At 39.9% G+C, this 17,428-nt stretch overlaps 1 protein-coding gene across 3 annotated transcripts in view; it reads right to left on the bottom strand.

The window, feature by feature from the left end:
* Positions 1 to 17,428, bottom strand: part of LOC126459605 (uncharacterized) — a 98,907-nt gene that overhangs the window by 26,431 nt on the left and 55,048 nt on the right. For all 3 annotated transcript variants that reach the window (XM_050095872.1, XM_050095871.1, XM_050095873.1), the window contains exons 4-5: positions 15,112 to 15,258; positions 3,722 to 3,957 (exon numbers count right to left, since the gene is read on the bottom strand). In XM_050095872.1, coding sequence (XP_049951829.1) covers positions 3,722 to 3,957; positions 15,112 to 15,258 — 383 coding nt within the window. The remainder of the gene's footprint in view (positions 1 to 3,721; positions 3,958 to 15,111; positions 15,259 to 17,428) is intronic.

Raw genomic sequence — 17,428 nt, 5'->3', positions numbered from 1 at the left:
GCGCATCAGTTTGGAATGTATAGTCGGACTGTGATGACTTCATAGTTTGCTTTGATCTCTATCAAATGTGAGGAAAAGAGTGCATGTAGGCACTAGGGTTGCATTAACGTTTTTCATTACTTGATGGACTACAGTGATGCCCTAATCAGGGAGGTAAGTTTGGCTTTCTCAATTGGTAACCCATTGAGCAGCCTAGTGTAAATAATACCATGCTAAGAATTCAGCATGCGATGGACCTCGACATGAACAGGATAGCCAGGAGAAGTGAAGTTGCATGCAGTTGTTGGGCTTGAAAATCACAATTCATCTCCAAAAGCAAAGTGCCAATGTTACTTAAATGAGAGGAGGTTTTTACAGGGCCTGCAACTGCATCAACACTTTTTTAAATAACAAACGGTTTAACCATAGCAAAGGTCTGACCGTGCTCCGTATTTGATACAATGAGGAACCAAGGTGCAGCTGCGAGATTCTTGAAATCTTTAGCCTCATTCCATTTATGTTCAGTACATATTGTCTGAGATGCTGATTGGCTCATTACAAGAAAATCCCGATGACTGCCAGCATCTCTTATGACATGCTGCTCCTACCTGCCCCCACCCCCCACCCCCTACCCCCTCCCCTCAGAGGAGGGCTCACCTGCCTCCTGAACTTCTGACAGAAGGACCAACTGGCAATTTGGGAAGGTCACAGCTCAGGCAATCACCTTTCCCTGGGCCGGGCCTGTACCAGAGGGTACATGCAAACCCAACCTGTCAACCCGCAGCTGGGAATTACACACTACCAAGTCACTTACTATGTGTCACATGCTTGGGCTGGCCTTCAAGAGTGCACAGGGAGGAAGAAAAACACAAAAAGGAACCTTAAACACAGAAATGGAGGAAGGATAGGAGATGGAGAATGAAGAAAGAATGAAAGAAAAAACAGTGGAAGGACTGTTCCAATGTCAGGCTATTATAACTTTACAACACATTCCCAAAAATATCCCAGACATGTTCCCCGTGGGAGGGGAAAAAGAACAGCAGGGGGACAGACATAACAGCATGGAAAGGGGAAAGGTGCTGCACAGGCTGGGGCCCCACAGCAGCCAAGCACGAACTCATCAAAGAGTGATGATTCCCTCGGGGGAGAGGGGGGGGGGGGGCACTCACAAACATGGAACTAGCATAACTCCGAGAGGCATCAAACACCTTAAAGAGTTACCAGTTTCTAGCTCACCATGTTATTACATGGATAGTCATTATCTCAAGAGTGGCTGGTGGGGAAAATGGTGGGAAAGAGTAATGGGCATTATAAAGTATTGTCTGTGAAAGGTGTTGGAGCTCTCATGGCTCCGTGAAGAACCACTTTGATTCATACTGAAGCAGCTGTGACCTCTACCCCATACTAAGGCAGGGAACCTGTACATCTTGGTAGCAGTGGATGCCACTTCACAGTTAGTGTGGTTGATACCAAGTAGGTCGGGTACTACGGTGTGACTCCTGGCCACTTGACGTGTATATTTTCTACGTTTGGGACTCCAAAGGCTCTGGTTAGTAATAATGCACCAACCTTCTTATTCTGCGAATTCAAAAAATTCTGCTTCACTAGTGCCACATCATACATTACAACCATTCCATATTATCCAAAACCTTTTTTTCTTGAGCAGGTCAACCTAACCTTAAATATGGCCTGGTCATCTTCCAGGTTGCATACTCAAACTAAGTGGGATCAGACAATTGGATGGCTGAACTTTGCTTTCAACACTGCTATAAATGAAGTACACAAAACCTCTCCAGCTAAATTGATGTTTACCTCCCCATTCAGCACTGTCCAATCTGTGGTCAATCAATTATATCTGGCTGGAGGATGATGATTCCAACATCATTAGAATAAACTATGAAGCAACACATAGTAATATCCAGCTTGTGTACCATAGGAAGGCTTCTTGCTATAAAAAAAGGTAGGCATCCTACCACACTGCAGTTAGAGGATGTGGTTTCTCTCCAAAAAAACTTCAGCGCGCAGTCTAAAGGGGTGCAAAAGGTGTCACACACCCCTCAAGAGTGATGTCTCCAGTCAGTCAGCTTCCTGATCCAAGACCAGTCCATATGGAAGTGCGTTAGTGCACACATTAGTCAGCTAAAGTTGGGGACTGGTTACCAGGATGTTGCTAACTCTTCAGGTACTTCAGCTAACCATCCCCCACCTGTTCCACCATAAGTGGGTGGAGAATTGTGCCACACGCAGGATGTATCAGAGACTTACTTTGCTACTGATATAGTCACTTGGCAGGAACCTCTCCAACAATGGCTCTGAGCACTATGGGACTTAACTACTGTCCTCTCCAACAGGTCGGCTGCCAGCTTACAGAGAAGGAGGCAGCGTCCACCGTAACAATACCTCCGCATAAAAGAAAATTGTGTCACTGTTTATTTTAAAAGATTAATTTTATCATTTGTTGTTTTTGCCTATTTTTAAAGTTTTATCAGGTGTATTATTTAAAGAAAATAATCACTTATTGCTAATATAATGTAAATGGACAGATAAAAATTCTACTCACCAAGTGGCGGCAGGGGACCCAAATGGATTTAACTTTCACAAGCTTTTGGAGCCAGTGGCTCCTTCTTCTGATAGAAGAGTTGAAGCGGAAGGAAAAGGGGCGAAGGGAAAGGATTGGAGAGGTTTAGGGGCCACTGGCTCCAAAAGCTTGTGAATGTTAAATCCTCTTGTGTCTTCCCCTGCCCCCATTTGGTGAGTAGATTTTTTTATCTGTCCATATTATTTACAGAGTTATTCCATCATTAATTGTTTCTGGTCTACTTTAAAATTTAATTTTGTGGGTTATTTTGAAAAGTTAATTTCATTCACTTCTGTGTTTTAAGTGAATAGTTAAAAGTCGCTGATTTTTTCTTTTTCTTCCTTTCGTTTTTTCCCCTAAAGGGCTCCGGGACATTGTGGTAATCACTTTTCTAAACTTATTAATGCATTCTGGAAATTGCTTGAAATTACCTGTATGTTGAGTAGTTGACAGTTTTAATAAATTCTTAATTGATTCAAACTGTTGTGTATCTCTTGTAATGTTTACACTGAGTGTGTTTTGGTTGATTAAACTGTACTGTCAGTTTCATAAAAACTTCCACAAATGTTTTATATTTATGTATTGTGTAAAGCCATCTTTTGAGTTTATAAATAAATTTTGTTAAACCTAATCAAGATTTTACTGGTCCAACAACTTACCACTCTCACTACCGCTTCAGTAAGCTTATGTTGGACAGGCATCACATTCCATCATTTACTTCCAACAGCATAGCACAAATGTGAAAAAAAAGGAATGGGGAAATACACAATGTGGTCAGTTCTATTTTGAAATTCTACTTGTCCAGATGACTCAAAACAAAAGAGTGCAAAAAATTTGAATCAATATTTTTTTTTGTAGGTCACTGAAAAGACCTGAAACAACTATATGTGATAAACAGGTTATAAGACAGTCTTCATTGTTATCCACATTCAAGAGTTGCTCCTCCTGAAGGCATCATGAATGATACTCAAAAAAATCTGCACCTGACTGCAGAAACAAGTAGCAGGTCCACAATGAGCAGAAGGTTAATGAGGTGCAGACCCCACAATAGCACATTAATCGAAAGTAAAGAGGAAAAACATTTGATCATGACTTACAAGTTAAGCTTTCTTACCTGTAAACAGATATTAGAAGAAGGAGTGTAATATTTGCATTGGTTCTCACCTAATTTCATCAATTAATTTATTTATGTCTTTTATTTCTTCCATAACCGCATTTGCCACTTGCACACAGTTAGCCAAGTTTTCAAAATGGGATTTCTTCCGTTGCAGTCCTTCACTAATAGCATGCTCTTCTTCTTTCTTCTGCTGTTCTGTTGCCTTCAGGTTTTCTAGATTCTGTACTAATTGTGCTGGGGAGGATACGATTTGATTCTTCAGATTCTCAATTGTCTGCGCCAGCTGAAATGAAGATAGGTGAATGAACCTGCTGATATATGTGACATGCCACTATAGCATTGATAGCAGTTGTCAACATTCAAACAGGACAGCATCTGGCAAAACACATCCAATTACGAATCATTAGCAGTGACCTATCAAAACTGATCACAGAATGTTGAATAAAGATACAGAGAAACATTTTAACAGAATTAGGAAACAAATATGTTAATTACTATGAGCTATCAATTGTTACTTAAAGTAAACAGAAAAGTAAAGTAATGGATACTGAAGGCTATGATCCTGTCGAATACAGGCAAGAGCTATAGGGAACTGCTGATTATATATTGTAGTCCTATGAAGCTCTACGAAAGTTTTTCCCTGCCACGCACTGTAAAATCCAAAATACAGCCTGTTCCGCAGCTGGTGATGATGACATTGCCTTTAATCTAACAGATGATCTTTAAATGTACTGCAATTGCCAGTGACAACTGGGTATTTTCATAAAAATTTCTTACACTGATTGCATCTATAAATCATATAATCATGTAATATATGTGAAAACATTGTCTGTGGCACGCATTAGTAAGCGATACATATAAGGCAAGTCAGATTATGTGTGTACCGGCAACAATGAAATTTCACCTCCTGAAGTTAAGTAGAGAACATACATTGGTACAATTTGTAGAGAACATGTTTCTCTCAAACACACTCTTCCAGAAGGAAAAAAATAAGAAGAGAGAGTTGGCAAGGACAAAAGTACATAATTTAAATTTAGTATATTTATGAAGCAATAATGAAATATTACAGAATGTGGTGGTTTAAAGCCACTTAATATATACAAGTAATCATAACTTAAAAACTGAATACAGAAGCCAAGCTAGAAAGAAACAGACCCATCCAACAGGAAGTCAGTGATCTAATGCATTCAAGTGAATGGGTGATTGTTCATCATCTATGCATTCCTGGACCATCCAGTTGCTGAACATACTGCTTGACACAATGTGCTTCACTTCAATTACTGCTTCACAGGCTGTGTGGATCCTTCCTACCAAAACACTTTTCTGAATTGTGCATGCGGGAACAATCCCTGCAATATATACTTTGTTCCTGTACCCCGCCTGGCTTCACACTTCGCAAGTCCTATCCTCCATTTACCATCCCCTTCACTGCTCCCACTGCAGCACAATAAAGCCATCTATCCCACCAGCTCAAGCACTAGTCTTTTCTCCTCATCTACTTTTCTCCTTCTCTGCACGACCCCCGCCCACCCTCCCCCCACACACTCAAATCCAGCCAATTGCACCTAGCAGCCCTACCCTGTGTCCACCATGCCCCTGCACCCACAAGCAGCACTTCACCTTCTCCCATCCCACCCTGCTATAGCCCACCCCGCCATGCCACACCTTTTTACTCCCACTAACCACATCAAATTGGTACTCCCATATTTTATATATATCTAAAAACAAAGATGATGTAACTTACCAAAGGAAAGCACTGGCATGTTGATAGACACACAAACAGACACACAAAATTCAAGCTTTCGCAACCCACGGTTGCTTCATCAGGAAAGAGGGAAGGAGAGGGAAAGACGAAAGGATGTAGGTTTTAGGGGAGAAGATAAGGAGTCATTCCAATCCCGGGAGCGTACAAACTTACCTTAGGGGGAAAAAAGGACAGGTATACACTCGCGCACGCGCACACACACACACACACACACACACACACACACACACACACACACACACAGATATATATCCATCCGCACGTACACAGACACAGACAGACATTTGTAAAGCCAAAGAGTTTGGGCAGAGATGTCAGTTGAGGAGGAAGTACAGAGGCAAAGATGTTGTTGAATGACAGGTGAGGTATGAGCGGCGGCAACTTGAAATTAGCGGAGATTGAGGCCTGGTGGATAACGGGAAGAGAGGATGTGTTGAAGAGCACGTTCCCATCTCCGGAGTTCGGATAGGTTGGTGTTAGTGGGAAGTATCCTGATAACCCGGACGGTGTAACACTGTGCCAAGATGTGCTGGCCGTGCACCAAGGCATGTTTAGCCACAGGGTGATCCTCATTACCAACAAACATTGTCTGCCTGTGTCCATTCATGCGAATGGCAACAGTTTGTTGCGAAAGCTTGAATTTTGTGTGTATGTTTGTGTTTGTTTGTGTGTCTATCGACCTGCCAGCGCTTTCGTTCGGTAAGTCACCTCATCTTTGTTTTTATATATAATTTTTCCCACGTGGAATGTTTCCCTCTATTATATATATATATAATGGCGCGCGCGCACACACACACACACACACACACACACACACACACACACACACACACACACACATCCGGACATATACAGACACAAGCAGACTGCACTCCCCTCATTCTATGCTTCCACAGTGACGAACCTATTTTCCTTTCCCAACCTGACACCGAGGGGCCAGCTTCTGGTGGCCTGTACTCCCTCCACAACCCTGGCCCCTAAAACTGCAGTCACAGTGATGTGGCTGAGTTGTTTCCCTGTCTCCACTTCGTCCCTTGCCCATGTGTGCCTTAGGCCCAGATCTGGCAGGCTCACTGGACTGACGAGCTCAAATATGCCCTCCATTTCCCTGTAAACTAGCAAACGATGCTATCCCTCTCCCTCCTTGCCTATCTTTCTGGATGTCTACACAATATTTGGGGCCCACCGGTTTGGGACTATAGACAGGGCCAAACCAAGGTGATCGTGTGACCCCAGCAGAACCACTGAAGCTCAGCAACAAGCATGACCAAATGTTTTGATTCAGTGAATAGAGAAGGAGTTGGTAATCACAAGGCTATTACAAGTTACAGGAGAGTTATGGAAGGTAGGGAGGTATTTCTAGTTTACAAGGTTGACAAAGAATCCTTGTCTGATAGGTCTGAAGACATTTTAGTTAACAAAATGCAATATGTTGTTCTTAATGAAGAGACATCGTTGGATGTGAAAGCAGTGAACAAACATAACAGTCCTGACAACAGGTAGGTCACTTGCAATCTAGGGACCCTCCTTACTTTTCCAATCAAATCCCTACCCCCTACCCCTGCCCTCCCAGGAAGGAGGAACCAGTTCCGAAAGTGTGGAAAGTCTTTTCTACATTTGTGTGTTAGTAAGTGGAATTTTGTCTAAAAAAGGTAAGTACTGGCCACCTTTTATTTTACATTGTTCTACACTGAACTTCCTAGTTAAAATATTTACTGTGTGTGTGTGTGTGTGTGTGTGTGTGTGTGTGTGTGTGTGTGTGTGTGTGTGTGTGTGTGTGTGTGCGCGCGCGCGCATGCGTTAAAAATCACCATAAGCATTTTGTCATGTTTGGTGCACTTTGTAGTATAACAGCACGTTTTATTAAATACTCTGATCCACTACGCGTATTCATAGCAGCTAAAGATGATGGTGATAGTAGATATTTGTTAAGCAGTGAATACGAAAGAAGCAGATACTGTGTGTCCAGGTCTGTGTTTTTACAGATGGTGCATGTGCCATAACAAGGGCAGTGGCAAGCAGTCATGTGATGTGCAGCATTCACTTGCTGTATGAGATTTTATACGTATGCTTTGGCATGCCCAGTTGGCACTGTCATGAACAGCTCTGCTTAAGAGGGTTGCCGGCAATGTCAACGGGGACCCAAAACAGATGAATCACTTATGTTAAAGGGAACTTCGATGTGTGGCCTAAGGGTCAGACATTACGTACCAGAATGTTTTAATGTTTGGCTAAACTATTTTCAGATAGAACCATTGTGATCTGTCTTTGTGAGACACGAAGATTTTAAATACAAAGAGGTGCAAAATGAGAGTTTGGAGTTTATTTAGTAGCTCAAAGGAGTCATTGTGACCTAACATTTCTGTGTAATTCAGAAAGTATTGAAGTCCAGAAGAAAAAGAAATTCGTACATAGAAGTGGGTTGGAGTAGCTGGACCACCAAAACAATTTCTAAAGGTGACCAATCATCAGCAAGACTTATAACAGTTAACTGAAACACCCAACACAGTGAAAACTTACCAAGTGCAAACAGCAGCTGAAGTAAACCATAAAAAACCATCTTTTTTGCCATATGTGGTGACTGAACAGTGAAATAAAGCAGTGATAACGAGAAAATCACCATTTACTGAATAAAATACAACCAAAAGATGTCAAGAATTCTGAGGAGACATTAAAAGAATTATTACGTTGCTCCTGGTAACCAATAAACAACAACAGAGCTTCAGGAACTGAACACTTAAATTAGTCTCAAGTTTTCGACAACAATATTATCGAGATTGACTCAATCATTATTTAAAATTGTGAATAAACAATTTTCACGCAGAAGGAATATTTTATTAATGGAATATCAAACACCCAACAACATAAGACAAAGTACTTGCATTGAAAGCACAAAGCAAGACCAGAGATGTCTGTGACACACAAGAGATCACGGTGGGTTTGCCAAGGAAAATAACCAACGTGATTGCAGCCAGTAGACAATGCATCAGTGGTCATCACACAGCCGTTGACTTCAAGGCTGCATGCAGCACTGTTCTTGGTTACACAGCAGTTGCGTCGGCAGAGACCTACATCCAAGCACCTGTCGACGTCACATCGGCTACGCAGTGGCAGTTTGCAGCCAACCCATACCTAACTTTAAAACAATAACTGTCGAGATGTATACATTTTTCTTTACTTCTAATCCTAACAGTTGCATGTAACTAACCAGACAGTGATATATAAAGAGGGTTAATTTTATTGTTAACTACAGAGTAGTGAGTTATTATAATGAAGTGTAACTTTATGCCCTTGTTAACTCTCTAAGTGACCGCCAAGGCATAGAAACTTGTTATAAAAACATATTTGCGAAATTCATGCACAAAAATAAAAATTTAATGGACAATAATAGAACCTTATTTGAGGAAATTACTAATAGTAACCAAGAGGAAAATAATAAAAATAGCATTAACAGAGGACAGTGTTAATAGCAAGATTGAGGAAATCGTTAATAGCAAGCTGGAAGGTATAAAAAACAAGACTGAGGATACTATTACAGTACAATGGACAAAAATATGAGAATGTTGAAGGGAAACATTACTAAGAAAGTAGACAAGACTATTAAGACCAAAGTTATGTCAAAGTTTACAACACAGGGCAATAAAATAATAGATTTCGAAAGTAAAGTTGGTGGTTTAACAGACAATCTACCATCAGAGATACATACAGTAGAATGAGATTTTCACTCTGCAGCGGAGTGTGCGCTGATATGAAACTTCCTGGCAGATTAAAACTGTGTGTCCGACCGAGACTCGAACTCGGGACCCTTGCCTTTCGCGGGCAAGTGCTCCACCAACTGAGCTACCGAAGCACGACTCAGGCCCGGTACTCACAGCTTTACTTCTGCCAGTACCTCGTCTCCTACCTTCCAAACTTTACAGAAGCTCTCCTGCGAACCTTGCAGAACTAGGACTCCTGAAAGAAAGGATATTGCGGAGACATGGCTTAGCCACAGCCTGGGGGATGTTTCCAGAATGAGATTTTCACTCTGCAGCGGAGTGTGCACTGATATGAAACTTCCTGGCTGATTAAAGCTGTGTGCCCAACCGAGACTCGAACTCGGGACCCTTGCTAGTTCTGCAAGGTTCGCAGGAGAGCTTCTGTAAAGTTTGGAAGGTAGGAGACGAGGTACTGGCAGAGGTAAAGCTGTGAGTACCGGCCCTAAGTCGTGCTTCGGTAGCTCAGTTGGTGGAGCACTTGCCCGCGAAAGGCAAGGGTCCCCACATTATGTGAGAAAAGAGATATCATACAGAGCATGGGCAAATATTAATGATTTGCTCACTTTCATTGAAGGATTAAATACACTGAATACAGGAAAGAATGAGAGTTTCCAGGATGGTGAGTAGGTTAACAGAAATAAGGGATGGAGGGAGGCAGTTGGAGGAAGTGTCTAGTGGCTCGTGGGAAAGTGGGGAGCTGCCTGTGGGGTGCAGATAGAGGCAGCAGGTGGCAGATGGCTGGGCATGCTATTTTCCTGGCTACAGCGTGAGATAGTAGCACACAACTAGCTGACAGAAATTGGATGGGGGTATTAGGACAGGGGATGGTGTGCGAACAGACACGTGCACACACATGGGGTGACAGCAAATTACCTTAGGTTTAGATCAGGGAGGTTACGCGAACAAAGGATGTCTGTAAGGATGGCTCCCATCTGCCCAGCTCAGAAAAGCTGCTGGTGGTGGTGGTGGTAGTGGTAGTGGTGGTGGTGGTGGTGGTGGTGGTGGAGGAGGAGGAGAGGATCTAGATGACACAAGTTGTGAAGCAGCAATAGAACTCTAGTGTGTTGTCATCTGGTACATGTGTCACTCGGTAGTCCATCTTGAAAAAGGAAGTTCATTCTGAAAGATGGCAAAACTCTGTACATTTTGCTTGTATACCTATTGTTGATGCAACACTTCTGCCTTTCAGTGAGTCGTCTCCTTTATTCGTAAATAACACGTTCCCACCCGTCTGCCACCTGCCACTCTACCGCACCCCTAAACAGCCCACAGATGGCTCCCCCACTCTCCCACGACGAATTGAAATGCTGTTGAATTTTGTTTCATATTGTGTTCTCCATCAGGTATTTTATGTGAAAAAATTTCATACATTTTATGTGCAAAGTGTAAGAAAATATTATGTTAAACATTTATTTACAGATCAGTATTGTAACCATTTTGTATCAAGATAATGTGTTACTTATTATTTTCAATTAACGAAATACACATATATGAAATGGTAAAAAAAGAGGAAGAAGAATAACATAAAACGTAAAATAACAATTGAAGACATGCGCGGAAAAACAGGCTAACCCTCAAATGTAGAAACTTAGAAATAAACGTTGCCATCTATTGCTGGGTACAGGAACTATCAAAATAGACACTGGTCTCACCCTTAAATATCACTAATATTGACACCAATGTCAATTTTGATAGTTCCTGCACCCAACAACAGATGACAACACTTATCTCTAAGCTGTTACCTTTGAGGGTTAGCCCATTTTTTCGCACATCTTCAATTTAAAACATGAAACACATATAAGTAAAATAAATAAATAGACTAATAATGAATGTTTAGATATTTTAATTGGGTACGTTGAAAATACTCTGACAGCACATTGTGTATAGCTAATTTTCCAAAAATGGTACTTCAGATACCAGCTTTATTACACATGGATGTAAGTAGCTTGAAAGCTTCTTTAATTTACGTTGTAATAAAAGTTTTCAGTTTTCAAAATAAATTAATGTTGGTGAGCTACTTTGCAAAATCTCCGATTATTACAGAATTCTACTATACAGCTTTCAAGAATGTTAATTAGATATCAATTTTTATATGAGAAACATTTTTTATATATCATCATTTTGAAGATATTCCCTTTGAACACAATGTGCCAAATTACCTTTTGGTATGTGTTTTATCCCTTAGAAGTGAAACTGGGCAAACACAAAAATATACATAAATGCATTATTTTGCCCCCTCTACACACCCACTAAGTTTCAAGATTTTTTATTGACACTTGGGAATGTTTCCTTGTAAGTTACATTTACAGGCTAGTACTAAAACATTAACTATGACAGTACAAAATCTTTACAGCAATTGTCCCTTGATAATATATACCAGAAGGCATACAAATATAATCTGTTAACAGATCCACTAAAGGACGACTTATATTGAATTTTATTTACTTATGAAGGAGTTTTTTTCTGACAAATCAGGTGCCATAGATGAATAGATATGCAGTTTTAAGATCAAAAACAAAGAATCACTCTTTTGTAAACCCTATCCAGTACCTATAAGTTTGAAATCAGTGCTACAGGAAGAAATAAACAAAATGATAGACAGTCAAACAAAAGATCATAGTTTAGGTGCCAATAACAATCCATTACTGGATTGATACAGGTGGGCTTCACCTCCTAGTGAATGCACACACTAAATAGGCACATAGAAACAAAACGTGATAGACCCATGAGTATCTAATGAATGACTGCCACAGTTCGAACAAGTAAGATATTTTGGGTTGATGGATTTGACAGAAGGCTAATGGAACGTACAATTAAATGAGGATTCTAAGCAATATGCACCACTTTATACAATGGAAATTCTTATGAATTTAAGGTATTACCTTTCAGACTGAAGGACAAATGAAGCGCCATTTGTCTGAACACCAGATGTGCGGACATAATAAAACAAGCGTGATTCTTTAAGAAAGAGTGCGCCAAGGCAAAATCAAATTCATAACCAGGAAACTGGATATTATTGAAACATGAACATGTATTATAAGTATGTAAGGATATGAATATCACCAAATTGGAATAACATAAGTTATAATATAAATTTTTCCAAGAAAACAGTCTAGTTAAGAGCACAAGCTAATATTGTCTCACAGGTACTAATGACTAACATCATTAATAAAGAGTTAATCAGATGTACGAAACACTGCAAAATGAGGAAAATGTTATTCCTTTCTTATTAACACCCAGTAGAGACGTTTTCCCATTTGTTTTTAAATTAACGGAGCTGGCTGTGATGCTCTGAGTATAAGAAATAAGAAACAAAGTTTGGCTTAACTTCAGTGCATGAGCCATGGTAGGTGAAACAAAAGCAGATACGAAGCTTCAAGCTTTAAGCAAATAGGCAGGCCTGAGAATTACATGTGTGGATTTGCTTTAATACATGGAAGTAATTAGAATATAAAGAAATGTAAAATATAAGCTGAGGAGTTACATAGTTGATATCCGGGTAAGGTCAAGTATTAAATGGAGAAACCTCTTCGAACTGATGTGAGGAGAGAAGTAGAAAAAGATGACAGATGCTGTGCAATTGGTTTATAACATAAGGTGAAGTGTCCTCATATTAGGAGAATGTAGAAATGGGACATGTATAGAGAGATCCATGAGAGAGACTAATACATGCCATGGGTTGTGTACATTTATGAATGGAATGGCCTGTACCATATATTTGTAGAGAATTTGTATGGGGCATTTACACATGATTAAAACACAGTTTACAGTATCTACTCACAAAAGTGGACAAGTTATTCTTTCATGAAATTATTTACATGGTTGCAGTGACAGCTGATCACATCAGGGAAGATGTTTCCTAACCAGTTTAGACAGAGGTTTTCCTTAACTACAGTGTGGTGGGACCTTTTACATCTTCATGCATATAAATATGGAAGTTTTTCAAATTTTAATGTGTACTAATAAGAAAGGATCTACGACTCCCTTGAAAAAGGTAAACATAATAAATTAACTGATGATGGTCGAAGTAGAGAGGATATAAAATGTAGACTGGCAATAGCAAGGAAAGCGTTTCTGAAGAAGAGAAATTTGTTAACATCAAGTATAGATTTAGGTGTTAGGAAGACATTTCTGAAAGTATTTGTATGGAGTGTAGCCATGTATGGAAGTGAAACATGGATGATAAATAGTTTGGACAAGAAGAGAATAGAAGCTTTCGAAATGTGGTGCTTTAGAAGAATCCTGAAGATTAGATGCGTAGATCACATAACTAATGAGGAGGTATTGAATAGAATTGGGGAGGAGAAGAGTTTGTGGCACTACTTGAGCAGTAGAAGGGACCGGTTGGTAGGACATGTTCTGAGGCATCAGGGGATCACAAATTTAGCATTGGAGGGCAGCGTGGAGGGCAAAAATCGTAGAGGGAGACCAAGAGATGAATACACTCAGCAGATTCAGAAGGATTTAGGTTGCAATAAGTACTGGGAGATGAAGAAGCTTGCACATGATAGAGTAGCATGGAGAGCTGCATCAAACCAGTCTCAGGACTGAAGACCACAACAACAACAACAACAGGAACCAACATGTAAAGGAGTTAAATGTTACATAAGTTTAAGCAAATCTGTCTCTTTATAGAAATAATAGTCTAACAAAACAAATGATACACACCTACAAGGAGAACTCTTCAGTATTTAAAAATAAGAGGGTACACACATTATAAAAAGAGCCGTGAGGTGGTGTAACGTTCAAATATGACAACACTTACAATGAATGAAGCACATTTTATAAAATATTATTAAACATGAGCTGGAGTTATAGTCACTAATGATATGTATAAATGATGTACCTGTCAAGGAAATGAAAATATTGATGCATATGAATAAGCAATTATGCATGACATATTTAGCTTGAGTGTGGGATATGTAGTGTAACAGGGCATTTCATGAAATACCCTGGTCCACTAAAGATGATCATGATAGCAGATTTTTGTTAAATAGTGTATAAGAATGGAGCAGATACTGTGTGCCCGCGTCTGTGCTTGTACAAATGGTACGTGCACCATAACAACAAGGGCAACGGTGACCAGTCGTGTGATTCATTGCATTCACTTGCTGTATGAGGCTATATGCATGCTCTGACACTCTTGAGTTGGCGGTCTTGGATGACTGATTAGGAGGGCCATCGACAATGTCAACAGGGACCAAAAACAAATGTATCATTTTTATTTTAAAAAGAACTTTGAAGTACAGCCTGAAAGTGAGACATTATGTATCAGAATGTGTTATTGTTTGGTTAAACTACTTTGAGTTATAATCATTGTGATCTGTCATTGTCAGACTTGCAGACTTTAAATACAGAGTTGTGCAAATGAGAATTCTAATTTATTTAGCATCTCAAGTCCAAAAGAAAAGGAACATCGTACATAGAGGTGGGACGGAGTAGCTGGACCACCTAAACAATTTCTAAAGGCGATTGTCCATCAGCAAGATTTATAAGAGGTAACCGACAGATCCGAAGTGGCAAAAACATACCCAGTGCAGACAGCAGCTAAATACACCACTGCAAACCTATCTTTTCACCATACAATGTATGCAACTTTTTTACTTTCCCATCGCCTAAACTGGTAACATTTACTTTTCAAATAAAGATTTGCTTAGACAGTTCACCAGTTCTGTTGCGTGCTTCTCACAAACTCTTTTACTGTAACACTCGCACCCTCATATCACCATATCCTCATAATTTATGAGTATCCTCCAAATTCTAAACCATGTATAGTGAGGTTTTTTTTTTTTTTTTTTTAAAAAAAGTATAACATGTGATTATTATTGAATTTCAGTTGCAAATATAAGACTTCTACTATTAAATGAAAAATTATCCAAAACAATAACTTACAAAAGCAGTGATCACTATTTACCTTAATACCTTCAGTCTCAAGCTTGCGGATTTCATTATCGTACTCAGCCAGAGTTTTACTCAAGGGCTCTATGGATTCTGTAATGTTTTCTCTTTCTTCAATTAAAGTGAAAATTCTCCCTTCTGCATCATTTATTTGGTTCTTCAACTGAAAATGAATCAAATTATTAATACTTATGCCACTGAAATTATTTAACAAAAGAAGACACACACACACACACACACACACACAGAGAGAGAGAGAGAAGGAAAACCTTCCCAGGTACATAATTGATTACAAAGATCAAACACCATCTTTAAACATATTCCTTGTTACACAATTCTGTGTAACAGGAAATTTAAAGGATCCTTATAGTAGCAAACTGCTAATTTTATTAAATGCATCAATTCCAACAATGTCAGATTAAGAATGTTGACTATTACTCATTGCAAATTTAACACAAAAAGTGTGTACCTGTGCCACACTACAGTAATTAAATATGATACTTTTAGAAATCTGTCATTTTTACTCTGTAAGAATTATTAGTTCTACAAACTGTTCTTCAATGAAGAAACTGAACCTAACTGGGGATAAGTTGTTGACTACACCACATGACTGCTACGTGCACCTCATCAGAAAGATGTTTCTTCTACTTCCAATAAACTGTGACATCTAATAGTTTCAAGCATTAAATATCCATTTAGTCCATAGCAACTATGTCCAATGATGAAATTTTGATTATTTTTCAAATGTCCACAACATCTTGATAAAGTGAAATAAACATTAAATATTTCTCAAAAAACTGAATGGCCAAGAAATTGTATGCAACAAAAATATTTCTCTATGAATCATAATTCATAAGTACATTGTCACTACAATTTCAATCAACAATTTTTCCTTGTTTTACATAATATCCTTCTCGTAATTCACAACTTCCTCCTTCCACATTCAAGACCTACTTTTCATCCTGTTCTAAAATGTCTACTCTGTCCCATCTCTTATAGTTACGTTAGTTGCTCAACTAACTGCAAATATTTCTTCCTAAAAATTGCAACACAATTAAAGGATCATGTTTTTGAAAACCTTTAACTGTCTCCCATTGTGACACGTAAGTTTGGAATTGCACTCAGAGCTGTCTACAACCTTCCACTGTAATGCTGCAAAAGCATGGCACTCTGAGACGTCAGGCTCAGGCTCAATGATGCGTCAAACTTCAAACAGCAATGTTTCGACACACGGGGAAAAAAAAAGGGGTCAGAGCTCAGAATTTCATGTGACATGTAGGGTAGATTAACGATGTCACATCAGCACTAAATTGCACCACAATTCTGCCCAGTGCCACCATGGACCTGTCACGTGATGGGAAGGTCATCACACCCCTTGTTACAAAAATTTCACTTTTCCTTTTGATGTATCTGTGACAGAGGTTAGAACTGAAACACGCAGCACTGGAATCTTTTTCTTGGGGGTGACCGAGATAAACATTTTAGACACACTGCCCCTCAGAAATAGCATTGAAAGGCCTTACAGGCAGGCATAAAAGGTGTCAATGACATCATTCATTTCCTTAGGGCATTGATTCTCTCACATTTCATGCTTGAAAACACGAGTCCACAGTGTGCTGAGCAACAGGATGAAGTTCTTGACAACCATTGACACTGCTGACATCCCTGGCTGTTTCAACCCTTCCCTAAGGATATTGTGAGGCTACATCCCCATTAAACGTGATTTCTCCCCTTTGGAGTGCAACATGACTGCAATTGTTGCTCCTGTGTACAGAGTGGAACCACTAGGGACCACTCAAAACCATTCATTGAAATTTCAACATGATCCAAAGCAGCAAAAGGTGGTTATGCTTTTTCAGCCCTCCTGTTTTTCACCCTGCTGTGGCTTGGTCAGGGAGGGGAATGGGGGGGGGGGGGGGGGGTTATGACATTAACACATGCATGAATAAAATGGTAAAGGGCCCTCTTAGGACCCCCCCCCCCCCCCCAGTTCGGCAACACCCTTGGTGGCACCCACCCATGTTTACTGAGAATTTTTAAAATGCGCACTTACAGAGAAAACCTGTGAAGTAGCTCTAGGTGCTTGCATGCAAGTAGGTAGGTAACCACCTGACACCTCTACAATGCCAGCTGCCTGCCTACAAGTGCCTAGACCATTTCAGAGATTTTCTCTGTAAAGGCACATTTTTAAAATTTTCAGGAAACGTGGGTGAGTGCCACCAAGGGTGTTACCGAACTGGTGGGTCTTACAGTAACTCTTTGAAATTTCCACTCTGAATTGTGTCAATGCCACCCCCCCACCCACGCACTGGCCCGTAATCATGCCACAGGAG

This window comes from Schistocerca serialis, chromosome 1 (genome assembly GCF_023864345.2).
Source record: "Schistocerca serialis cubense isolate TAMUIC-IGC-003099 chromosome 1, iqSchSeri2.2, whole genome shotgun sequence".
In the NCBI taxonomy this organism is placed as follows: Eukaryota; Metazoa; Arthropoda; class Insecta; order Orthoptera; family Acrididae; genus Schistocerca; species Schistocerca serialis.
This window is presented reverse-complemented; position numbering and strand designations above follow the sequence as displayed.